The sequence below is a fragment of the Ascaphus truei genome, chromosome 21 (genome assembly GCF_040206685.1).
Source record: "Ascaphus truei isolate aAscTru1 chromosome 21, aAscTru1.hap1, whole genome shotgun sequence".
NCBI classification, from domain to species: domain Eukaryota; kingdom Metazoa; phylum Chordata; class Amphibia; order Anura; family Ascaphidae; genus Ascaphus; species Ascaphus truei.
In genome coordinates, this window is record NC_134503.1 from 21,408,302 (window position 1) to 21,434,401 (window position 26,100).

General features: G+C 46.2%; 2 protein-coding genes across 2 annotated transcripts in view; one reads left to right on the forward strand and one right to left on the reverse strand.

Annotated features, from left to right (window-relative positions):
- The window catches only part of ANAPC2 (anaphase promoting complex subunit 2), a 61,113-nt gene extending 44,198 nt beyond the window's left edge, over window positions 1-16,915 (reverse strand). The window contains exons 1-4 of the mRNA XM_075579318.1: window positions 16,630-16,915; window positions 14,496-15,118; window positions 13,579-13,711; window positions 3,681-3,855 (exon numbers count right to left, since the gene is read on the reverse strand). Coding sequence (XP_075435433.1) covers window positions 3,681-3,855; window positions 13,579-13,711; window positions 14,496-15,118; window positions 16,630-16,875 — 1,177 coding nt within the window. The 5' untranslated portion in view covers window positions 16,876-16,915. The remainder of the gene's footprint in view (window positions 1-3,680; window positions 3,856-13,578; window positions 13,712-14,495; window positions 15,119-16,629) is intronic.
- A 97-nt stretch (window positions 16,916-17,012) lies between these two features.
- SSNA1 (SS nuclear autoantigen 1) lies at window positions 17,013-21,467 on the forward strand. Its single transcript, XM_075579319.1, has 3 exons — window positions 17,013-17,157; window positions 19,089-19,288; window positions 21,189-21,467. The coding sequence occupies exons 1-3, from the start codon at window positions 17,106-17,108 to the stop codon at window positions 21,261-21,263; spliced, it is 327 nt and encodes a 108-aa protein (XP_075435434.1). The 5' UTR covers window positions 17,013-17,105; the 3' UTR covers window positions 21,264-21,467.
- Window positions 21,468-26,100: the final 4,633 nt, after the last annotated feature.

Consider the following 26,100-nt stretch of genomic DNA (forward strand, 5'->3'; position numbering starts at 1 on the left):
AAAGTGTTTTTGGGATAGGATAGTGGAGCAGATTTTTAATAATCACTAAGATTAGAATTCCAAAAGACCCGAGTATTTTATTGCTAAATAGGGTAGGGATCAATGGGTATAGAATTAGGAAGTCACTAATAAGACACATGCTGAACACAGCGAGATGTACTATCGCTGCCAACTGGAAAAAAAATGGATGCACCCACTATGGGACAAAGGGAATCGAGAATATGGGAGGTTATGAGGATGGAGCGACTCTCATATATAACTAACTAGCTGAGAGCCCCGGCGTTGCCCGGGATGTTTGTGGTGTGGGGGTGGCATTTGGGTGGGGAGTGGTCCACGCGGCCCATGGCAGTGTGCGGTGGTACTGCTGCTGTGGCTGCACTGATGGTGATTGTATCGGTGTGCTGATTTGGGAGGGTTTGTTGCTGATGTGGGGGTGCGGATGTGGGTGTGCCGATGGGGAGGTGCGAAGGTGCCAATGTGTGGGTGCTGATGGTGTTGATGGGGGCTGGGAATGGTGGGGAGCCGAGAATGCCAGTGTGCTGGGGGGGGGGGGGGGGGGGGGGGGGAGGGGCATGGGATACCGGTGTGCTGATGTGGTGGTGCTGGGGATAGTGTATGTGTGTGTATACGTGTGTGTGTGTATATATACACACGTGTGTGTATACATGTTTGTGTGTGTGTGTGTGTATACATGTTTGTTTGTATACATTGTGTATGTGTACGTGTGTGTGTGTATACATGTGTGTGTGTGTATACACGTGTGTGTATACACGTGTGTGTGTGTATACACGTGTGTGTGTATACACGTGTGTGTGTATACACGTGTGTGTGTGTATACACGTGTGTGTGTGTGTACACGTGTGTGTGTGTGTGTGTACACGTGTGTGTGTATACACGTGTGTGCGTGTGTATACACGTGTGAGTGGTGATTGGGGGTAGTTCCGTTGTTGCGGGCCAGCGGCCAGGAAAGGGGGGGGGGGCGGACAGAGGGTGAGGAGGGGGGTGAGGGGCTACGGAGCAGCATCGTGCGGTGGATGTTCGGGTGAGTGGGGGGGGGGGGGGTGAGGGGCTCCGGAGCAGCATCGTGCGGTGGATGGTGGTGGGGGGGGGGGGGGGTGAGGGGCTCCGGAGGAGCATTGTGCGGTGGATGTATGGGTGAGGGGGGTGGGGTAGTTTTGGGTGTGCTCCGGGGATGTTCGGGGGGGGGGGGGGGGTGTGATGGAGCATCGTGCGTTGTATGTTTGGGTGAGGGGGGTTGGTGATGGGCTGCAGTAGCGGGAGAGCTGTGGCGTGCGTTTGTAGTGTGCATGAGGTTGGGGGGGGTGATGGTGGAGGGGGGTGCATGAGGTTGAGGGGGGTGGTGGTGGAGGGGGGTGCATGAGGTTGGGGGGGTGGTGGTGGAGGGGGGTGTTTGTAAGAGGCAGTGCGGTGAGTGTTAGGTGCTTAGAAGCATTCCCAAAGGTCACTGAGGGGTGGGACAGTGTGGCAGTGGTGTTGGCCAAAGGCCAATGAGAGTCAGTGAGGGGTGGGACAGTGGGGTGAGGGGTGGGACAGTGTGGCAGTGGTGTTGGCCAAAGGCCAATGAAAGTCAGTGAGGGGTGGGACAGTGGGGTGAGGGGTGGGACAGTGGGGTGAGGGGTGGGACAGTGTGGCAGTGGTGTTGGCCGAAGGCCAATGAGAGTCAGTGAGGGGTGGGACAGTGTGGTGAGGGGTGGGACAGTGTTGAGGTGGAGTGACAGGCCAAAGGTGCACAGGGCATGCAGACAAACATACTAACATTTCAGAAATATATAGAAGATATACACACCACACATACATATATACACACCACACATACACACACATATATACATATATACACACACACACACCACACATATATACACACACACCACACATATATACACACACACACACACCCTGCAGCCCGTTTTTCACACACACACACACACACACACACACACACACACACACACACACCCTGCAGCCCGTTTTTCACACACACACACACACACACACACACACACACACACACACACACACCCTGCAGCCCGTTTTTCACACACACCCTGCAGCCCGTTTTTCACACACACACACACACACACACACACACACACACACACACACACACACACACACACACCTGCAGCCCGTTTTACACACACACACACACACACACACACACACACACACACACACACACACACCCTGCAGCCCGTTTTTCACACACACACACACACACACACACACACACACACACTGCAGCCCGTTTTACACACACACACACACACACACACACACACACACACACACACACACACACACACACACACACACACACACACACACACACACACACACACACCTTGGTGCTGTCTGGTGGCTCTGCAGTTGCAATGCCGGGCAGGCTGCAGCCCCATTGGATGGGAGCGGTCACGTGACCGCTCCTCTGCTTCCCCTCAGAGGTTTTTTTTTTTTTTTTTTAAATGAGCTAGCAGCCCTTGTTTCCCGCTGCTGGCGGCCCTGATCGCGGCGACCCTCTAGCCAAGCCGCGGCGCACAGTTTGGGAAACACTGCTGTACCTGATTCGGCAGTCTGTGGTAGCAGACGTGAAGGTTTTGATAGCTGTGAAGCGTGGCCCCAGAGCAGGTTGAGAATTAGAGGATTAGGTGTTGCAAAAGCAAAGCGTGAGGGGTGGGACAGTGTGGAAGTATTAGGGCATTGGTGTTGGACGCAGGCCAATGAGAGGTGTGCGGGGGCGGGCATTGGACGCAGGCCAATGAGAGTCAGTGAGGGGTGGGACGCAGGCCAATGAGAGGTGTGCGGGGGCGGGCATTGGACGCAGGCCAATGAGAGTCAGTGAGGGGTGGGACGCAGGCCAATGAGAGGTGTGCGGGGGCGGGCATTGGACGCAGGCCAATGAGAGTCAGTGAGGGGTGGGACAGTGTGGCATTGGTGTTGGACGTAGGCCAATGAGAGGTGTGCGGGGGCGGGCATGGCCTGAGCAGGAGTGACAGGCCCAAGGTCCAATGCGATTGACCCTTGGGACGCAGACATACAGTGATTTCACAAATATATAGTAGATGATACAGGGGTTAAAGTTTGAAATCCTCTGGCGACCATGATCAGAGTTCACTGGTAACAGAATATTATGAAATTTAGGAGAGAGGAATCATCGGCCAAGATGGGAACTAAAGGGATAAAATGGGTTTATCAAGCACGGGATTTACTTGTTTTTTATATTCTATAACAACCGAATATTTGTATTTATTTTTATTTTGTTGATGACTGTCTGTATTTGTTATTCAATAATCTATGCATATATATGTATAATATAAATTTTATATAGTATTGTATAGTTTTGTAGTGTATTATTTTGAGTTGTATGTTCGCTGTTATAAAAAAGTGGTTAATAAATATATATATATTTTTTAAAAAGGTCCAAAGTGGGACAGAAATGTTGATCTTTCAAACGTTAACTTTTTCTTGCATAAAAGACCATCTACTTTTGTATCATCTGTATAATAGAAAGCGGATAGTTTCACGTATGATTGGCATATACATTCAGTGCCACTTTGCTGCCGAAGGGTTGCTCCAGCAGAAAGGGATTATGATGGTGCATACAGATAACCCCATTAGAAAACCTTTCATTATAGGGGTCTCAGAGTTGGTTTAGTCACCTCGGATGATGCTGAACAGCTCGTCAATGCGCATGCTGGCGTATAGGCGGTAGAAGAAGCGTTGCACGTGGCAGCGCCAGCGTTTCAGGGTGCTGATGGACTCTGTGGTAGAGGGCAGGAGTGTGCTATCCTGCAGGAACACTTTGCTGAGCCAGCCAATCACCTTCTCAATCCACTGCCAACAGAAGAACAAAAAGGCCTTCACAATCAAGCATATTGGTGCACTTTCCTGTATCTCACAGCCTCGAGCATCTCATGGTAATGAGGAACAGGTGAATGCTCCCCAGACCTCAAGATAAGAAACCAACATTAGAAATGATGTTCAACTGGTACTTTATACACACAGTGTGCTTAAATTAGCCGCCCCATGTCATATTCAAACTATAAAAAGATCTGTCCAGTAGACTTCATACAGAGGCTCTAGCACAGGAGTGACCAACGCTAGTCCTCAAGGGCCACCAACAGGCCAGGTCTTAAGGATATCCCTGCTTCAGCACGTGGCTCAATCATCAACTGATTGAGCCACCTGTGCTGAAGCAGGGAGGTCCTTAAAACCTGACCTGTTGGTGGCCCTTGAGGACTAGCGTTGGCCACACCTGCTCTAGCACTTTCTAAAACTGCAAGGACACACCCTACAATCATTTTAAAACACAAAACATTTGCTCAACTTTGTATATATTAGTAAGTCTACAAAATGTAAAAAGAATCCCTTGTGGGCCATTCATGATTAATTAGGGCCTCTGCTCCATCCACTAGTCACACGTCATACATTGTACGTGAAAGGTAACAGCAGATCAACGTTCCTCAGCTAGATAAACACAAATCCTAAATACATTTTATTTTAGCTACACTGCATAGGATCCGTCCCAACATTACATCACACAAAACCTCAAGGAGCTCTCACCCCCACTTACCTAACCCAGTACTTACCTCAACTAACCATAATCATAGAAACATAAGCTTTAATTTAACTACCGAACCCAGAGAGGGTTCTGCCTGATACACAGGCACACCTCCAGAACAACAAGCTCAATATGTACATAGTTACATAGAAGAGGTTGAGATATATGTCCATCGAGTTCAACCTATGCTAAATTTAGATGGCAGGTGCTTTATCCTATATTACCAGTTACAGTATATACTGATCCAGAGGAAGGCAAAGAAAAAAAAACTCAGTGACATTATCCAATGATATCTCATAAGGGGAAAATATTGGCAAATTACTCGCTGGAGCAACATCGTTCCCATGTTTACTTATTTGGTATATCCCTTTATACCTTTCCTATCTAAAATGATGTCCAACTTTTTTTTTTAAAGATATCTATTGTATCTGCCATCAGTCTCCATGGGTAATGAGTTCCACATTGTAACTGCCCTTACAGTAAAGAACCCATTCCTTGGTTGCTGGTGATATACCCAACCTTATGTCGTTTCTATGGGAGTCTGCTGGGGTATGTGTGACCTTGTCTATAGGAGCAAAAGTAAAATATACCACTAGAGACCCCTCTAGAACCCCCATTTTCTTACAGTAATTGGTAGGCAGCAAAGGTTTTAAAAAACACATCATTCTGCATTATTTCCCATGAATATGAAAGAGAATAAGTTCAGCTCTTGAGATATGGTAAATATATTAGGCGGACAGGGGTAATTCTGTGGTGATCCCTGATGACTGGCTCCTAGTAATCGCTGCAACAGGAGCCAGCTCTGATGTGAACACACAGGTAACATGCCCCAAGTCATTGCCGAGCAAAACTGAGGCATATAACCCAGGCAATACCCCCACCTCCCTCATGCCACGACCGGCACCCCAATCCAAAAAGACCCGGCAAACTGGAGCGACCGTGGTATTCCATCGGGCATGGTCCCTTGCATCCCGTTGCCGGGGAACAAATCCTCTGGCCGCACCATATCAGGGCGTACCAGGGTAATGGTGGCACCGGGGTTCAGCAAGCCGTCCGCTTGCCGGTCCCCGATAGTTACATAGTTACATAGTAGATGAGGTTGAAAAAAGACGTAGGTCCATCAAGTTCAACCTATGCTAAATTTAGACAACAGATACTTTATCCTATATCTATACTTACTTATTGATCCAGAGGAAGGCAAACAAAAAACCCCAGAGATATCATCCAATGATATCTCATAAGGGGAAAAATAAATTCCTTCCTGACTCCAAGAATTGGCAATCGGATTAATCCCTGGATCAGCATCCTTCCCATGTATACTTATTTGGTATATCCCTGTATACCTTTCCCATCTAAAAAGATGTCCAACCTTTTTTTGAACAAATCTATTGTATCTGCCATCACAGTCTCCATGGGTAATGAATTCCACATTTTAACTGCCCTTACTGTAAAGAACCCTTTCCTTTTTTGCTGGTGAAATCTCCTTTCCTCCAACCTTAAGGAATGGCCCCGAGTGCTTTGTACTGCCCATGGGATGAATAGTTCTTTTGAAAGCTCCTTGTATTGTCCCCGAATATATTTGTATATAGTTATCATATGCCCTCTTAGATGCCTCTTTTCTAATGTAAATAAATCTAATTTAGCTAGCCTCTCCTCATAAGTTAGATTGTCCATCCCTTTTATTAATTTGGTGGCTCTTCTCTGCACTCTCTCTTGTTCCATAATGTCTTTTCTTAGGCTTGGTGCCCAAAATTGTACTCCATATTCAAGGTGTGGTCTTACTAATGCTTTGTAAAGGGGCATAATTATGTTTACGTCCCTACCATCCATTGCCTGTTTGATGCAAGATAAGATCTTGTTTGCCTTTGCAGCTACTGCATGACGTTGGGCACTATTGCTAAGCCTGCTGTCTACAAACACTCCCAAATCCTTCTCCATCAAGGATTCCCCCAATATATCTCCATTTAATTTGTAAGTCGCCTTTTTATTCCTGCATCCCAAATGCATAACCTTACATTTATCTGTATTAAACCTCATTTGCCATTTACCTGCCCACGTTTCCAGTCTCTCCAAGTCCTTCTGAAGAGAAATTACATCCTGCTCTGATTCTATTACCTTACACAATTTAGTATCATCAGCAAAGATGGAGACTTTGCTCTCGATGCCAACCTCAAGGTCATTAATAAACAAGTTAAACAAGCTGGCCGATGGTTAATGACTAAGCTGGCCGATGGTTAGCCTCTGCAGATGCTTCTGCCGGACATCACTGGGCTGCATCCTCACTGACGCAACCTGATGTCCTCCGCTGCTGGTCCTGAGGTGACAAGGGCAGGTTCTCCCAAGGACGTCCCCATGTGGGTTGATTCCACAGCTGTGCTTGGCTCCTCTGTGTGCCAGTCGCACACGGGAGACCGGCCTCGCAGCTTGTGATTGTTGCCCTGGATGAGGTCCCCCGGACCGGTCCCGGTCCGGACAGTCTGGCCTGAGATGTCCGATCTTGTTGCAGGTAAAACACTGCCTCTCGTGTTTAAACTCTGCCGCTTTGGGTGCGTCGCCTTCTGCTGCAAGCTTGAGGGAACACTGAGGGGTGGTTTGGGCTCCCTTGGCCGGGCTGGCCGCATCTTTAGGAGCCACTCTCTTGGTCATCAGAGCCCTGCTGGCCACATACTCATCCGCCATCCTCGCAGCATCCACATGGGTTTTTGGTTTGTGGCCAAAGACCCATGCCCTCACGTCCGAGAGAAGCTGCTGCAGTAGCTGCTCCTGGAACTTCAAGTCCAGTAGTGTATGGACCTTGGTGATCCCGCAACCCTCCACCCACTGAGTCCCCTGCAAAGCCATGCGGGCTCCATAGTCCACATAGGATTCCCTGGGGTATTTCTCCCCAGTCCAGAACTTGACCCTGTAGGCTTCTGGGGCAAGAGCATACTTTTTATATGACCGTAGTCATAGGCATCCACGCGTGGAATACCCTGCACAGTTTGCTTGGTTTTACCGGACAACAATTGACGCAGTCTCAGCACCATGTCCCATCGTGGGACCCTGTATCGGAGACACTGCGTTTCAAAGTCATTGAGAACGGCATCTACTTCATCTGTGCCATCCACAAACTGGCTGAAGCTCTGGTGGTCCACCTGGGGAATATCCAGTTCCCCGTTGACAAGGTGAGAGCGTGGGGCTTTACCATGCACAGCGGCCAGCATCTGTATACGCTCCGCTGCGGTAGCCTTTTCTACCCATGCAGTCAGGAGCGCAGTGAGCCCAGAGGCGGTAAGTCCGGTAGCCGCAGTGTCTACTTCCAACGTACCCGCTGGCGCCACGTCACCATTACTCAGGCGGTCACTTGCTCCCTCCCCATGTCCTTGCAGCACCAGAGCTAAATCGACCTCCTGCACTCCGGGCTGATTGGTGTCCGCTGCCACAGCAGCCAATGGGCCAGGCCCCTCCATTGGAACCATTCTGGCTTCATGGTTCTCCCAAGTCCTCCTCTAGTTGCGGCTTTGACAGTCCGTCGGCAATCCATAGTCCTCACATCTCTCCACAATCCGAGCTCGGTCCCAGGATCGGAACCTTCCTGAGGGGTTACTCATGGTATGATGATAACACAGGGGTATGGGCAAAGTGTAATATCTCGTGCTCTTGTGAAGCGTGTGTAAGTTACCACTTGTCTGGGGAGCTCGCAATCTACAATTTTCCCCCACTATATTATAGAATCCCGCAGGAGACTATACCATAGGCTCAGTCAGCGTATCACCGCTTCCACCAGTTAATATAAGCTTGTCACAGTAGACCAGGTCCTACAAACAAACAATACCGGGATTCTGGACTGAGCAGTACAAGGCGGGTAAAATAAATTGTAATTTATTTCCTTTTAAAACACACACACACACACACACACACACACACACACACACACACACAATACTTCACAATTACAGACAATATACACTTACTGGGATGGGGAAACTAAATAAAATGTCCACGGAACGAAAAAAGTCTCTGGGCACCCCTGCAAGTGGGTGCGCGATGTGAGCCATGCGACAATCCTTGGCTAGGGGCGCAACTTGCCAGCCCTATATCTCCGCCAAAAGGAAATCTTTCGTAATGTCCTTACAGGATTCGTTCGGAAATCCTTAGCTCAAACGAATTCTGGAAGAGGGGTGCAATTCTTCGTTACGTTGTAGTTAACCCCCTCACACTCCGGAACCACTGACGCTGTACTTGGACGCTTCTTGGTAAAATCTGAGATGAATCTAACTGGGACTGTGCTGCAGGTATCTTTATAGGGTTAAGGGTCCTATACCTAACATACACACCCAATCCTATTGTGGAAATAACTTTTCCCACCTATCCCAGACTTGCCAGTAGCATACAGAGAGGGCAGAAGTTGCTTCCCGGTTTGCACAGTGTCACGGTGGACACGAATTTATGAACACTTTATATTTTTGGGATTCTCGATTGAACACAAGGAGGCAAAATAAATTGTGATTTATTTCCTTGCTAGACAACACACAGCAACTTCAGAATACACTTAATACAACACTTACTGGGATGGGGAAACAAAATAAATTGTCCTTTGCGAGAAAGCGCAAGAAATGCAGTCTTTGTTTAAAGTCCACTTGGCTAGATCGCGAGTTGCCGATCTAATACTCTGCCAAATCAAAGAATTTCGTTAAAGTTGGTAGGAATTCGTTCGGGAGTCACCAGGGCTAACGAATTCCGAAGTTTGGGGTAAATTCTTGGTTGCGATGTTATTAACCCCTTGCGTCTTGGAACCGCTACCGCTGTGCTTGAACGAAATCCTGCATAAAGCGTAGTCACATCATGAATCGTATCTGGATCACACGGGATAGTCCGGCGGACACAGTTATAGGGTTCACCAGTCTAGCCTTAACATGTACACCCAATCCCCTCCGTGGGAACATTTAACCCACCAATCCCTGATTTGCCCGTAGTTTGCAAAACGGGCATAAAAGGCTTTCCGGTCTGCAAGTGAGCATGTGCTCACTTGACACCCATGCGGTTTAGCATACCTGGAATACACCCCTTCCCTGGCGACCCTGGGTCTGGAGTTTTGCTCCAAGGTGCGAATGGCTCATGCGGGGTGCCGGGATCTGGCAATAGCAGGGAATAGCCTGCAAACTGGGGGGTTAAGAATGCTGGGACATGGCAAATACAGCAGTGCAGTGCAAATACTTTGAACCCCTTCATTCCCAATGCGAGACGGGTATACCTTTATTTCGGCCTGATTAACCCTCTCCTCGCCACACACAGAGCATGTGCTATCTTACCTGGTGACAGTAAGTCTGGGGTTTGGCTACCAAGTGTGAAGTGCCCATATTCCGTACCGGTATCTGATACTTACAAATATCCTGGCCACCCTAACACCTAGGGTCTCTGAGGCTTTTCAACTCCGGACTTCCCTAGACACTCGGGCACCACCTTAGCAGGGTGCCCTTTGAAGTCCAGAGATGAAAAATCCCTCAGCTCATTCATCCATAACATAGCGGCATGCTAATGGATTAATTGCCAGACCGGCAGGAAAGAGTTCCTGCCTTCACATTTAAAACACCATTGAAATACAGTATATTTATAAATGTATGTTCTGCATGTTACAAATATAACATTCATATGTATGTTCATGTTTCATGTGTAACTAACTGCACTCCCAAAAATTAGAGTGCTAGCTATTTGCTAGCGCAAGTTATCCACTTAATTGAACGGGCTGTCTGATGTGGGTTGAGGTTTGATCTATAATGGGTCTGGGTGACAAGCCAGCATACAATGTATCCGTGCTGGCTTTGATCCATAACCGCAGACACACGCCATCAATTCAGCTCAAGTGGTTAACGAGGCCGGCGGATACATTGTGACAAGCCGGCAGTTCAGCCTGACCGCAAACCACTTATCCAATTGACTTTGCGGTTCAGCCGTCTGCGGCTTGGAAAATGATACCCATCTTCAAAGCAGCCACTTATTCACAGGCACGCTTCTTCACTTAGCGCTTGGTTCAGCGCCAGAAGCTCCCCCTTGTGTCACTAATACACTGAATGAATGAAAATGTGCTAACTGTAACAGCAGCAAGCTTCTTAGCTGCAAAACAGGGACAAAAAAAGATAGTGTAGGGAAAAACATGATATTATGGGGATAATAAATTTTAACCCCTTCAGCCCCAACAGGCTGCAAAAAACAGGGACAATAACGGTAGTGTAGGGGAAAACATGGTATTATGGGACAATACATTTGAACCCCTTCAATCCCAACAGGGCTCAGGGTTAACCAAAGGAAAAAATACTCCAACGCACAGCCCTGAACAGAGTGGGTCCCACACCAAAAAAACTGATAAAAAATATAATCCTTTATTGATCCATGGTTTAAAAACAAACAAAACAAAAAAAAAACGGAGGTAGGTACCCTCCTACGCGTTTCGGGCAAACCGCCCTTTATAAAAGGGCGGTTTGCCCGAAACGCGTAGGAGGGTACCTACCTCCGTTTTTTTTAAAACCATGGATCAATAAAAGATTATACAGCTAAACCCCGTTATAGCGCGGTCCTCGGGGGCCACCCGATCCGACCGCGCTACAACCGGGGTTGCGCTAATTTAAAAAATAAATGGCCGCCGCGCGCCTGATCGGGAGGGAGTAAGGAGGGAAGGAAAGAAGGAAGGTGGCCGGAAGCCCTACACGTCCCCCAGCAACGGCCCTCCGAGTCCAGCCGCAACCTGCTCCTTACCTCCCACCACAGGCATCCATCCCCCTCCACCGCATCCACTTCCTCCCCCCCCCCCGAGGCCCCCACACCTACCGGCTCTCTGCAGCATAATCAGTTTTGGGCCTAGCCCAGCCTGCTCCTCACTCACCCCCCCAATCCGGCATCCACACCCCCCCCCCTCCCGGCACCCCCCTCCTCCTCCCGACACCCCCTCTCCTCCTCCCGACCAACCCCCTCCTCCCGACACCCCCCCCCTCCCGACACCCCCCCCCCTCCCGACACCCCCCCCTCCCGACAAGACACCCCCCCCTCCCGACACCCCTCCCCTCCCCTCCTCCCGATGCCATTTCCGCTCCGATCTCAGCAGCCGACACAAAAAGGTAGGGAGGGGGAGTGGGAGGTGTGCTGTGAGGGTGTGCTGTGAGAGTGTGCTGTGTGCTGTGAGTGTGTGCTGTGAGTGTGTGCAGTGTGCAGTGAGAGTGAGTGCTGGGAGTGTGTGCAGTGAGAGTGTGTGCTGTGAGCAGTGTGCAGTGAGTGCTGGGAGTGTGTGCAGTGTGCAGTGAGTGTGTGCAGCGAGAGTGTGTGCTGTGAGTGTGTGCTGGGAGTGTGTGCAGTGAGTGCTGGGAGTGTGTGCAGTGAGAGTGTGTGCAGTGTGCAGTGAGAGTGTGTGCAGTGAGTGTGTGCTGTGAGCAGTGTGCAGTGAGTGCTGGGAGTGTGTGTAGTGTGCTGTGAGTGTGCTGTGAGCAGTGTGCAGTGAAAGTATGTGCAGTGTGCAGTGAGAGTGTGTGCAGTGTGCAGTGAGAGTGAGTGCTGGGAGTGTGTGCAGTGAGAGTGTGTGCTGTGAGCAGTGAGAGTGTGTGCTGTGAGCAGTGAGAGTGTGTGCTGTGAGCAGTGAGAGTGTGTGCTGTGAGCAGTGAGAGTGTGTGCTGTGAGCAGTGAGAGTGTGTGCTGTGAGCAGTGAGAGTGTGTGCTGTGAGCAGTGAGAGTGTGTGCTGTGAGCAGTGAGAGTGTGTGCTGTGAGCAGTGAGAGTGTGTGCTGTGAGCAGTGAGAGTGTGTGCTGTGAGCAGTGAGAGTGTGCTGTGAGCAGTGAGAGTGTGTGCTGTGAGCAGTGAGAGTGTGTGCTGTGAGCAGTGAGAGTGTGTGCTGTGAGCAGTGAGAGTGTGTGCTGTGAGCAGTGAGAGTGTGTGCTGTGAGCAGTGAGAGTGTGTGCTGTGAGCAGTGAGAGTGTGTGCTGTGAGCAGTGAGAGTGTGTGCAGTGAGAGTGTGTGCAGTGAGAGTGTGTGCAGTGAGAGTGTGTGCAGTGAGAGTGTGTGCAGTGAGAGTGTGTGCAGTGAGAGTGTGTGCAGTGAGAGTGTGTGCAGTGAGTGTGTGTGCAGTGAGTGTGTGTGCAGTGAGTGTGTGTGCAGTGAGTGTGTGTGCAGTGTGGCAGTGTGGCAGTGTGGCAGTGTGGCAGTGTGGCAGTGTGGCAGTGTGCAAAAAAAATGTAAAAATAAAATGTAAAAAAAATAAATTTACATTTTTTTTTTTAAACGGGAGCCACGTGAAAACCGTGTTATAACCGAATTCGCGTTATAACGGGTCGCGCTATAACGGGGTTAAGCTGTATTTTTATCAGTCTTTTTGGTGTGGGACCCACTCTGTTCAGGGCTGTGCGTTGGAGTATTTTTTCCTTTGGATCTCTCTGCATTCTCCTGGTTGCACGCCCATTAAGATTCACAGGACTGGGGAAATACCAATTGTGAATAGCTATTCTTTACCTACCTTTCGACTCTCCCAATGAGGTCTTAGGTCTGATTTTCTTCATATTTCAGCCTTTAACCCTCAGGGTCAGAGCTATCCTTATATGTGGTACATGAAATGTTATGATTATGAATACATACTTCACTATTCCCCCTACCTATTCTCTGCATCTTATTTAAGGACTTATATCAAGATTGGATCTATATGTTGGAGCGCATATCACTAATTTACTCAGGGTTAACCAGCCAGGCATAATACCTTTATTATTGGCCTGGTTAACCCTCTCCCGCCACACTGATGCATTGTAAGGAACCCCTAGCCTCATTAATAGTCTGAGGTCAGATTTCAAATGACCTGAAAATTACAGGGTACCCTTTAGGGACACATAGGGAACCCAAGAGTCCCTACGAACCTCTGTTAAAAGTCACTGAACTAATACAATGGTGACGGCTTTAGATGCACCGTTTAATAAACTAACCAAATGCAAAACACTAGCTAAGTTTGTTTTGATGTTTATTTTCCCTTAATATTTCCACTAGATTACCTCTTGGAATTCGTTGAGGAATGACCTCTCGTACTCCCCGCGACATCTCTTCTCCATCCGCCCCTCTATCATCTTGTGTAGGATGGTGGTGACTGCATCAGAGCAGACTCTCTCCAGCAGATTCAACCTATGGCTAAAGACGAGAGAGGGGAAATAAGAAGGGTAACTGCAATGTGTCTATTTCAATTAAATGACAGTTGTGCAATAGCTACCATCTTCATTAACCATTTGCTGCATGAAAAAGGTGGCACAACACATGCCTTTCACTATAAAATAAAAACTTATTTAGAAAGTTTAGGTGGGAACTGTATACTATATCATGGTAAATATGTCAATCTTTAGCCTTCATAATCATATTCATTGCAATTCAAACAAACTTTGGTTCATATACATAACCACAGCACTCAAAAATGAAAAGAAAATACAAGACTTCTGCCGAAAATCAGAAGGTGTATTGATAATTAAATGCAAACTTCTATGCTGTAAAATGCAATACCATCTGAATACGACATGAGATAGAATCGTAACAGCTGATATTCTGAGCATCCAAAAGTAATCACTAAACTCTGAGAACCTCGGTGGTCTCCAAGTAGAACTTGTGTACCGAATTTAAAAAATACATGGATTTTGAACGGTCAATACATGACATCAAGTGTTGGCGTGTTCTCCACAACATGCTATTACTTACGGCAAATCAATCTGTGTTGTAGAGAAGATACAGATTGATTTGCAGTAAGGAATACGCTCCTCTAGCATGCAAAGAAATAACAGAAGGCTAATAAACCTTTTAGCATGATGTATATTTATGATAGCTCTTAAAGTTGAGGGTGCAATACTTTTTTGCTTTAAATGTCAAACGTTAACAACCAATGTTGCAAGAAAATGTTCGGACCTCTTTATGATTGAAGGATACTTACAAAATGTCATTGAGCTGCTGAAATTGCTCCATAGCATATTGGCACCAGCACTGATCCTTACTGCTGTCACAACCTGCACACTCAGAGTCCTCTCCACCTCTGTCCTCAGAGTCACTCTCTCGCTCATTCTCATTCATGCTGCTGTCACAATCGCTGACACTATCGTCTCCCTTTTTCCTTTGCCTCATGTATATCTTAAACGTCCGGCTGTAGAACTGCTGGATCATCTCCTGAAAGTCTTTAGATGTGGAAAAGAAGAGGATGGCTTTAAACATGGTGTAGACTTTCTCACGGAGCATCTGAGAACCTGAGCCGAGCAGCAAGCCCAGGTCTGTCCACCTCTCCAAGATGTCAAGGCTTTTCAGATAGGGATCCAGACGGGACATAAGCAGACGAAAGGCGTCCAATAAGAGCAAGGTGCACTGCTGTTCTTCGACTGTATTTTCATATTGGTTGATGCCGTTCCAAAACTCAGGAGCGATGTTTCTCTGTAGGTCAATCTGCAGTACTTCTGTAAACCACTCCTCCAACACGGAATGCAGGTCATAGCGATGCAAGACTTCTAGTGCTGCTTTAAGATCAATTTCTCGAACGGATTCAACTGAGCCAGATCTGGGTGCTGCCTGCATGAAAAAAAACAATTAAGACAAAACGATGATTTTTGACTTAAAGCCCAATACACTATACAGTACACAATATGCTGTGCCAATTTCAAAAGTCTACATGCCCTTTGTTTTGTATATTCTGCTATTCATTTTCAGAATCTCTCCATAAAATCCTGCACAGGAATTTACAAAGAAAACAGATGTGATGTAGGAGTTGAGTCATGAATAGAAAGTGGAAAGATATTCCATGTTTCAGAAATGAATTAAGGAATTCCAAACTGTTAATGTTATACTGTATCCAGTTTTCGGCACTTTGTCCCGCCTTTTTGTGCAAAATTTATTTGGAATAAGGTGCACTGATTAAGTACAAAATTATTTATCAAGTTATAAAAAAAAAAATCAATTAAGGAAAGGAACAATATGAAATAATTAAAATAAAAAAAAAACAGGACGGGAAACTTATGAATATTAACATACATTTTGAAACTGAACACAATTTTAATAACTTCTTTAACAATTAAAAACAAAATAAATCAATTTAAATAATTAAAATGTATGTTATTCTCCATATTTGTTTTGTGAGCAGATGTATTTGGCAATGAACTTTGTTAAAAATAAGTAGAGATTCAGATTCATTTTTATTTAATTTTCTTTTCAATTTGTTTTTAAATCAAAAGTCAAACCACAAAAATAAAAAACAGCAGTAATCCACGTGACATAAAACAATGCTATGGAATAAAACAATAGGAGTGCCTGCATCAAAGAGCTTCTGCTTGGACATACCTCCCTATGTACAGTAAATAGGGTTGCCACCACTCCAGGTTTGACATGGAGACTACGGGTTTCGGCCGCATATCTCTGGGCTACGGGTTTACCTGGAAAATCTCAGGCAGGCGGCACCTCCCTGCATTTTCTCCCACTGCACATCCCATCAACATGGCTGTGCGACGTCGCCGCGTTGCCATGACAACGGGACGTTACGCAACAACCCAGCACAACGCGGCGTCCCGTTGCCGTGACCACTTGACGCCGCGTGACATCACACCAATTTACGGTCGCAGAGGCAAGCTGACAGCACCTTGCATGGGGGAGATGGTGCCGGGAGATGCCGTCGGCAAGAGAAATAAATATATAAATAGATAGAAGGTGGCATCTCTGACAAAAGAGGAGTATGGTGGGACCTACTCTAGGCTGCGCTTATAGTGCCGGCGACGCCGCATCAAAACAAATGCATTGCCGCCGTCTCGTGCGCTTATAGTAAGCATGACACGACGGCTTGGTCGCGATCGCTGGAAGCCATCTCAATTTATTTTTTCCAGCGACTGCAGCGTGACATCACCGTCGCTTATAAGCGCAGCCTTATGTGCACAATGTTGATGGATCTGACTGAGTACAACAGCAGTTTGGAAACACAATGTGATTTTTCCATCATCGTGTTAAATTCCTCAACCAAAAGCCGCAAGGAAAGTGCCAGAATCCCCAGGGAAAGTGCCCGGCCCCCGCACTGCTGATAATAGCACAGGACTGACCAGGCCCAAGGCGGACGCCGGGACCAGCCCGAGGCTCAGGGTGTTCCAGGCGCAGGACAGCTCCTCCAGGCCGGACTGCGACATCACGCTCTCCGCCGCCATGCTGCTTCCTCCTCCTCTCACAGCCGCCACTCCGCTCCCGCTGCTCCCCGGACCACGGTCGCGGACGTACTGTATGACGCGGGACAGCGGGCGCTCTCGGATGACAAGGGAGGAGGTTGGAGCGCTAACCCAACTCGTTACCATAACAACCGTCCAACGCCAGCCGCAGGGCGCCTAACCGGCTTTGTGCGTGTCATGCCTCTCTTCGGGTAGTCACGTGTTTCCCAGACGAAATATCTCATTGGTTGCTAGGTGCAGAGGAGGCGTGTCCGTGTTCCATAGGGAGGTGTGAAGCGCAAGGCACGTGACCCGCAGAGTTGGCCGCGTTGCCGGGTGTAGTCGGTTGGGTTTGAGCGGGCTGTTACCGGGGAGACATGAGCCAGCAGGGAGCCGCCTTACAGACCTACAACAACGAGCTTGTGAAATGTAAGCGCCTGACTGACCCCCAGGAGGGTGTGCCGGGACCCCTCTGCCTGTGGTGAACAGTGGCCCCCAGGAGGGTGTGCAGGGACCCCTCTGCCTGTACTGCGAAGGGGCACCAGGGGTGTGTGCCGGGACTCCTCTGCCTGTGCTGAGCAGGGGGCACCAGGGGGGTGTGCCGGGACCCCTCTGCCTGTGCTGAACAGGGGCCTCCAGGAGGGTGTGCCGGGTCCCCTCTGCCCAGCTGACATTGGGTTTAATCCATTCACTAATTTGGTGACATATTTTTTGCACAAGTGCTATAAGAGTCGCTTTTCCATCACTGTACCTTAATCTGCCTAAAAAGTCATCAGATCATTGACCAACACACACACACACACCGATATGCATTAATTGTGTGCACTTTGTATGTTTTTGCACAGGTTTATTGTTAATCCAAGCAATTTATTTCAGTTTTTTTATAATTGGCTCTTGGCACTATTTTTTAGTTCAAGCAGCATTGATTGTTTTTAAATGTAATCTACACCTCGCTAACTATATATATATATATATATATTTTTTTTTTTTTTGTGTGTAATAGCTGTGTGTGTGTTATAGTTATGAACATTTTTAAAAAGTAGAACGGAAAGTCTCCATTGTATCCCCAAATGTTCTAGCAGGGTAGATATGATTAACACTGGTGATATATCCCTGCTAAAGAAAATCAGTCTTAAATTAACCTTTTTGTTGCCACCGGACTTTCTGGTTTTGTTGCAACGTGATTTGTTCGGTAGCTGCCACATAGTCGCTGACAGCCCCTTATGTAGATTGTGCTCTACTTCTCTGGCAATCAAGTTTGTAGAAAACAAAATAGTTCTGTTAAGATGGTGCTTTTAAACCATGTTCATCATGTGATCGCACTGAGGAAATCCTGGATGTCTAGTGGCACACTGGTGTAAATGTTAGAGGGGGCTATCTCCACTAGCACCAAAGTGTACTAATGGTAGTAACATGTTTAAGGGGTAAAAGGAAAAAGGTGATGTAGAATAGCGCTAATGGACATAGACAATAGACCCTAATATGAGGGTGAACCCTAGTGGCAAGCTAGGCAGCCTGATGATAATATGATGGTACAATCAGAACACAAGAATAAAACAAAGAGGGATACCGGCGCCTATTAAGTCCAATTAGGTGGATTCCTGGATATCCAGTAGAAATAATTCAAGTTCCAAAGTGATCAGCAATCTCTCGTTCTTGAGATGACCAGATGGAAAGGATGGCAGAAGGTTAATAGCAATGAGCGCACGCAGGACTGATGAAATCTATCTTCCACGTGCAGAGGGTTTGCAGAGCGTCTAGATCACCGTGTAATCCTCCGTGTGTCCTGGTTCCCAAAACCGTAAGCGACGTCTCCGATGTACTTCCCCGGGTCCTGTGTGTGCCGGGACTGGTAGTGATGTCACCGGACGTGACGTCGCAAACGGGCGGAATCTTCAACGGAGCTGAAAGGAACGGCGATCCTCACTCTACCACTCTACACCAAACTGTAGCACTCTGCACAGAACCAACTTGTCCTTCAATGTCCAACAATATAAAAAACAGCCCTACGCGTTGCGTGTGCGTGCGCACACTTCTTCAGGGGTACCCATCTGGTCATCTCAAGAACGAGATTGCTGATCACTTTGGAACTTGAATTATTTCTACTGGATATCCAGGACTCCACCTAATTGGACTTATTAGGCGCCGGTATCCCTCTTTGTTTTATGTTTAAGGGGTGATTTCATGTGTTATTGCTGAAATCTGCCCCCCCCCCCCCACCCACACACACACTTCCCTGGCCCTCCACCTACTGTATCTTTATTGGTTTAAAAATAATAATAATTGAATTCACATTTTACCATTTTTGTAGTTGTGACGGGACTGAGGAATTTGGTTCCTTAATTCCCATTGTGTATTAGGTATAGAAGATCTTTGCAGCAAAAGAGATGAGCTGAACCGACAGATCCTGCAAGACGAGGAAGAGAAGAATAAACTTCAGAATGACATCCGGATCTTGACGGAAAAGCTGTCCAGGATCAACGAGAGCCTGGCCAGGAGGATGGCGTCACGGAACGAGTTTGATAAAACTATCGCAGAAACCGAAGCTGCTTACATGAAGGTAACTTGTATACCCCGAGCAAATTAAGTTGGAGCTAAAAAAAGTGTTTCCAAATAAAAAAATCGATATCATGATATGGTGCGTAAAACAAGGGGCACATCTTCCACCAGGTATGGTTCAGCAAAGGTAGAAGTGCAATTACATATATGCATGTAATAAAGTTAAAGGGGAAATCCCCACTATCGCTAAATAGAGAGGGAAAAATGAGGACATCAACACCGTGATCAACATCAAAAAATATATTCTGGTAAATACATACAATCAGAAAAATGATACATAATACATATTGGCATAATTTACAAAACTGCAGTCCCAATGATATAAAAACGTACATGAGCTGACACAGCCGTATACTGTAGAAGAGACTCCACCCTTTGTCAGGAGTTTCTTGTATGTAGTTGTGTCCGCTCATGTACAGCACAGCATACACCAGCTGCAACAGCATACAAAGTCTTAATACTTTTGCACGGCTGCACCATGCTATGAGCATAAATATAATGCTCTGTGCACCAAGGCACATAGTAACAGTTTATATCTATTCAGACCAGGAGGAGCATTAAAGGTGCAGTTCCACCTGCACGTTTTTTTCTTTAAAGATTTATTTACCTTACTGTACAATGGTCTGGTTTTTTTTTTCACCCTCTATTTACCCTGCTCACTGATTTGTATCTGTGTTTTATTTCTGAATACAATGTAATCGATTTGTGTGTGTGTGTGTATTTCTTTAACAATATACCTTTTTAGATGATGACACTTTGTATTTTTGATGTCGGAATATGTTAATATCTGCTAATGCTGCCAACGTCCTACACTGCAGAAGGAAGCAGATGCATCTCTGTGATTCAGTGTCATATGCTACCGAGATGGAGTTTACTTTCGGGGTTTTTCCATTATGTGGGCATGTTACACTAATATATAAAGTAATCTGGAGATTTGTTCTACTGCCTGACGAAGGTGTATTTCTTCTAACAATGCTTGGAATAAATATAGCTCAGTGATTCACACTACGAGTGGTTGTGTTTTCCTGGTTAACACAAAAAAGTGCTTAGGCGCTACGTGCAATAAAATACTAACGATAATAACACAATGTGTACAGGGCAGCCAGGAACACTAGCAGAACAACACCAGAGAGAACACAAAGAACATATACAGACCAGCACTCAAAAAGAATCCAAAGTCCCTAATAGAGTCCAAACAGATGGAAGGGAAGATAATCCAAATGCTCCAATCACTGTAAGATCTCCAATCCGTGGGTCCGTGACATAGGGACAGAAACAAAGAAAAATAATAGTGTAATACGTAATGTTAAAATGGGACAAACAACATGAAACACTTAACAGAAGACAAACATAAAACAATCAAGATGAAAAGAAAAATAACTATTTAATAAAACAAAAGGAGCCTGCTGCAGCGGGTCATCAAGGGGTTAAAACCCAAAACCCTACTTGCAGCAGGAGTGGAATAACAAGCATGTGTAACCAAGTTACTTTTTTGGTGGGAGCTGCAAGGGGAAAAGTGTTTCATATATGAAACTGAAATATTATGGCAGACCTGAGGAAGGGACAGCTCTCGAAAGCTGGTCTTACATCAATTGTTAGTCCAAATAAAAAAAGGTATCACGTAATACTGTACTCGAATACTAATTTACTCTGCACTATCGCAACTGGTCTAACACGACTATTTCTGTTTCATACATGAAACTGTAACTTATAGTAATAATCAAAATACCCACAAGAAAATGTTGTCTTTAGTAGGAACTACCAAGGAAAAAATTTAAGACTGGAATTGTTTACATTTCCCTCCCTCCCCCCCCCCCCACCCCCCCTCAATTACATTCTCAAAGATGCTGGAAGGATTTATCTGCTTCCTTCATTAATAGTAATATTTCCCTCCATTTCAGATATTGGAAAGCTCTCAGACTTTGTTGAACGTCCTTAAGAGAGAAGCAGGGAACTTGGGGAAAGCACAGATGTGAGACAAAATGTAACGAACACACAGCACAAAGATAGCTGAGCTATTGTACATTTACAGACCAATTATTCATTCAGGACTAAGCTGTGGGACCTCATTTTGCAAAGTGTGGAGGGACTTGTACTGTAATTGTTTTATGAATGTCCTTTTTATATTTTTTTATGCTTAATATAAGTAAAGTATAATAAAGATGTTATTACTGGAATAAGGATTGTTTTTGTGTTGTGTTTTAATATTTTTGTGCTGAGATTTTAACTGCCATGCATAAACACATAAAAGACCCGATTTTAAGTGTATTTACAGCATCAAAGCTTGATAAGGATATGCAAAGTATTAAATGCATACATTTTAGAAGAGGTCAGGCAAAAGATTACACAAGGAAAGTGACAAAAAAAGTTAAATAGAATTAATAAAAATGAAGTGCAATTAAAAAACATTTAATTGGAGGAAAGCGCTTCATCCAGTTTTTAAAGACTTTTTTATTGGTAAATAACTTATTATTTGGGTGTCCGAAAAGTAGCTAACCACTGAAGACAAAGGGAGGACAATGATGGAAATGGCCGAAGGAACATGGAAAGAATAGGGGAGGGGTTAGCAAAAATAAGGCAACAGAATCATAGATACATAGCAAAACTCAAATAATCGTTGAGGCCAGCAGGCATCATGGTTCCCAACTGGTCTATCCATCTGCATTCCCTTTTCAACAATGCCCCCTCAAGGTCACCTCCACGGATGCCCAGGGAGACCTTGTCAAAGGCGAACGCAGAGAGGACCGCCGGGTCAGAACCACGATGCTGTAAAAAGTGTCTAGCCACCGACGTGATTTTTTTTTTAAAGGAGTCTAGGTCTCGCTGCGCATTCTTAATATTGCGGTTGTGTTCTAAGATCCTGAAGCGTACCTCCCTTGTGGTCATGCCAATTTAGACAAGACCACAAGGGCAAGAGAGATGGTAGATCACTCCTTTGCTCTTGCAATTGAGGAAAGAAAAGATCTTGTAGGTACGTGTGCCCAGAATGTCAGAGAAGTTGTTAGTCTGATGCATAAATTTGCACGCTGAGCAACTCCCGCACTTGAAAAACTCTGTCTTTCTAAAGCTTTAGAGGAAAGTAGACCCGACCTGAGGAGTGTAGTGGCTATGGACCAAGCGATCACGCAGATTAGATGATCTGCGGCTGGTAAGATTAACGTGTTTTCCTACCGTATTCCTAAGATCTTGGTCCATGATCAGGATGCCCCAATGTTTTGCCAGTATCCTCAGGTCGGGCCACTGTTGACTGAAAGTGCTCACAAACCTGATTTTACGTGGGCCTCTGTATTTAGGCTTGGGTACCAATAGGCTTTCTCTATTGCTGCCCAGACTATTGTCAAAACCTCTCTTGACACAGGTCTTGCTATAGCCTTTCCTAATAAATCTCTCCTTGGGTTCTTGGGCCCTAGTATGAAAGACATCTTGAGAAGAGCAGTTGCGTTTAAGCCTTAAGAACTCACTGGTGGGTATCCCCCTGACCTGGTGCGACGGATGGGCACTTGTAATATGAAGAACTGAATTGGTCGCTGTTTCTTTGCGGAAAATATCCGTGGTAAGATGACCATCTGTATAAGTAAGCTTGATATTAAAAGTATTGTGGTTGAGATGTTCGATGAAGCCCGAGAAGCCCGTAACAGAACCCTGCCAAACCACCAGAACATCATCAATAAATCTCAACCACAATAAACAACTGTCAGTGAGGCACCGGTTGTCATCAGAGAAAACCACCTCCCGCTCCCACCGGCCCAGAAAAAGGTTGGCATAGGAGGGTGCGCAAGCCGCCCCCATTGCTGTGCCTCTGACCTGTAAATAAAATTTAGTTTTGAAAAAGTAATTGTGTGGCAGGATAAATTCTAGAAGATCTATAATAAAATCAACCAGCTCCCTTGATATATTTTTCATGGATAAGTAGAACCTGGAGGCCATGATGCCAACACGATGGGGAATGCTGGAGTACAGGGATTCTACATCACAGGTCGCGAGGATGGCGTTCTCGCCGACCGTAATGCAGTCCAATCTGGACAGCACATCCATCGTGCCCCTCAGGTGAGATGGTAGAATTTATCCTGGCATACAATTACTTTGTTTTCAAAAATAAATTTTATTGAGAACCCACCTAGGTGTGGAGCTCCCTCTGCCTCTACCACCAAGCTATACATTTAAATGCTACTATATTATGATGCGGACATGCGTTGTTATGACAACGGCACCATCTATATAATGATGTCATATGTGATAAGGCACATCTCTATTTATAGTTAGGCAGTGATAGGTAGATGGAAGTGAGATTGGCCATTATTTGTAGCTGGGTATTATTTCTGTATGTCACCTACTGTTAGGCCAGCATCTTAAAACACGATGCCATTGGATATATTATACATCATGGTTTGGCCCATGATGATGTCAAGCAGCTATCTCGAATCCAACTAGGTGGGGCGCTCTCCCTGTTTGCTGCCACAAAGCTATACATCTCAGCATAACTGCACTATGATGCGGACACGCGTTGCTATGGCAACGACGTCATCTACGTGATGACGTGCGCCTCAATTAACTGACAGACTGTGACTAGCAGATGGAAGTGAGAGCGGACATCACCTGGGAGTAGTATCAGCTGGGTTGTGGCACATTTTTTATCAATTTATGAGTGTATATAGAGTCTGTGTTCCCCTGCCATGCCAGCACTCCCAGTTGAAGACCAGTTCGGGTCGAAATGCATAGGAGTGGGAGATGGGCAGGGGGACTCACATTCCCATCTGGTATTAGGGACCACCCGCAGGATATACTTTTACTTCTGCTTATTGGTGACGTATTCAGGAACTTGCATTATTTTTGGACTGTTTTTTTTATGCCTAGCAATTGAAGGCTTCAGCTAGAGTTTTCACTCTTATAGCCTCTGACTATTCTCTTTTCAGGAATCTGGCCTCCAGCCTCCTTCATGTCATTGCTTTTGGTTGTATGTTTATGATGTGTTGCATGTGTTTTATACCCAGGCATTTATTGAGCTCAATCACCATCGTGTCTGCTTATTGTGCATGCACACCCCTATCATTAGACCCCTTTGGGCTTTTGATCTTGTGTTCTGATTTTCAGATACTATTACAGTACAGTCATAATTTTGCCTTTTAGTTCTGCTCCCTCCAGATTGTGGGTACATGTCCCCCTCCATTTTGTCTTCTTTTCTCCCCTGTTTTTATGGTTCATTAATAAATGCTTTTATCTTCCTTATATACCTGTGTGCTTCTATAGGGATCTTTGTTGTTGTTTATATATATATATATATATATATATATATATATATATATATATATTATATATATTGTTATATGTAATATATTTGTAGCGGTCATGTAAAATGGCTACAGTCATCTCTCCTGCTGACAGTAAGGCCTGGTAAGTTGTGGGCATGCCAGCAGTAATTATGGAGGTTTGCCCTCACACCCTGGTGAGGTGCCCTGTGTAAGGATGGGAGTGGTCACAGACTCTGACTCCCTGGTTGGTGATGTCAGAGTTGTGTCAGCCCCAGAGGTTACATAAGGCACAGCACTGTGTCTAAAAGTAGTTCAGCCAAGTGCGAGTTCTAGTTCAAGTTCTAGTCATAGTTGAAGCTGGAGGATCAGTCCAGCTAGTTGAAGCAGAAATCTGTGCCCAGGGACCTGGCACAGATTAGAGACATCCCGGCTGGGATAGGGAATCCCTAATTAAGGAGGACAATTACCTTTTAAAGGGAAGTACGGTCACAATGGAGGGCTAATTACACCCATTGTGGGGGGCAGAAAGGCCCGCCGTACAATAAAGATGCTCTTATTCAAACACCCTCTCGTGTACATGTGTGGAGTGAATGTACAGAGGGGAGCACCACAGAGGAGTTCCTCGTCAGGACCATCCCCAAGTGACCGAAGGGACCCTGATGAGGTGGAGGCGCTGCACTGGAACTAGGTGAGACTCAAGCCACTACCTCAGCTGCCTGTCTGGACGGGTTCTCCCCACACACCATCATGCGGGAGACTCAGGAGTCCTGTTGCCAACAGGTGCACCACCAGACACTACCACACTGTAATGGGGACCGGTTAGACCACAGGGGCCAATGTGAGATTGGGTGGGTCAGGCCGGGCCACAAAAACCGTTACATATTGTTATATATATATAGAATCCAATGCACAGCCGGCACACCATTTGCAAGTAAATAAGTTTTGGTGCAACACGATATCAAGGGACAGCACGCAGGTAAGTAAATCATAAATTTTCTATATTTGATAGAAGACACAAAAACCGATGTTTCGGTCCCCCAGTGCACCACCTGAGAAAGGTCCCATATATAGAAAAATTATGATTTATTTACCTGCGTGCTGTCCCTTGATGTCGTGTTGCAACCGGTATTGTATGGTCTATATATATATATATATACAGTGTTCGACAAATAATGATAACCACACGCCTGTGGTGAGTGGATTTAGGCCGCTGGCGAGCCGTGCTGCGACTCTATGAATTCCCCTGCTCGCGCCAAATTTTTATTTTTTAAATAAATAATCACCCTCCCTGATTGGGTTAACGCGGGAAACAGGGCCGCGGGGAAGAGCCCCTTCCCCTGATCTCCTCCCCCTCCTGCCCCTGATCTCCTCCCGTGAGTCAGGGGGGCCCGGCCGGGCGCCAGTTAATTACATTAAAAAAAAAAGTTGAAAAAAATGGCGACGATTCCCGTGGTCCCGGCGCACATGCACAGGACAAGCAGGGTGTCCTGCCCTCTGCACTGCCTGTGGGCCCGCTGCCTGCTCCCCCCAGCAACCCAGCTGCGGCGTCGCCCGCTTCAGGGGG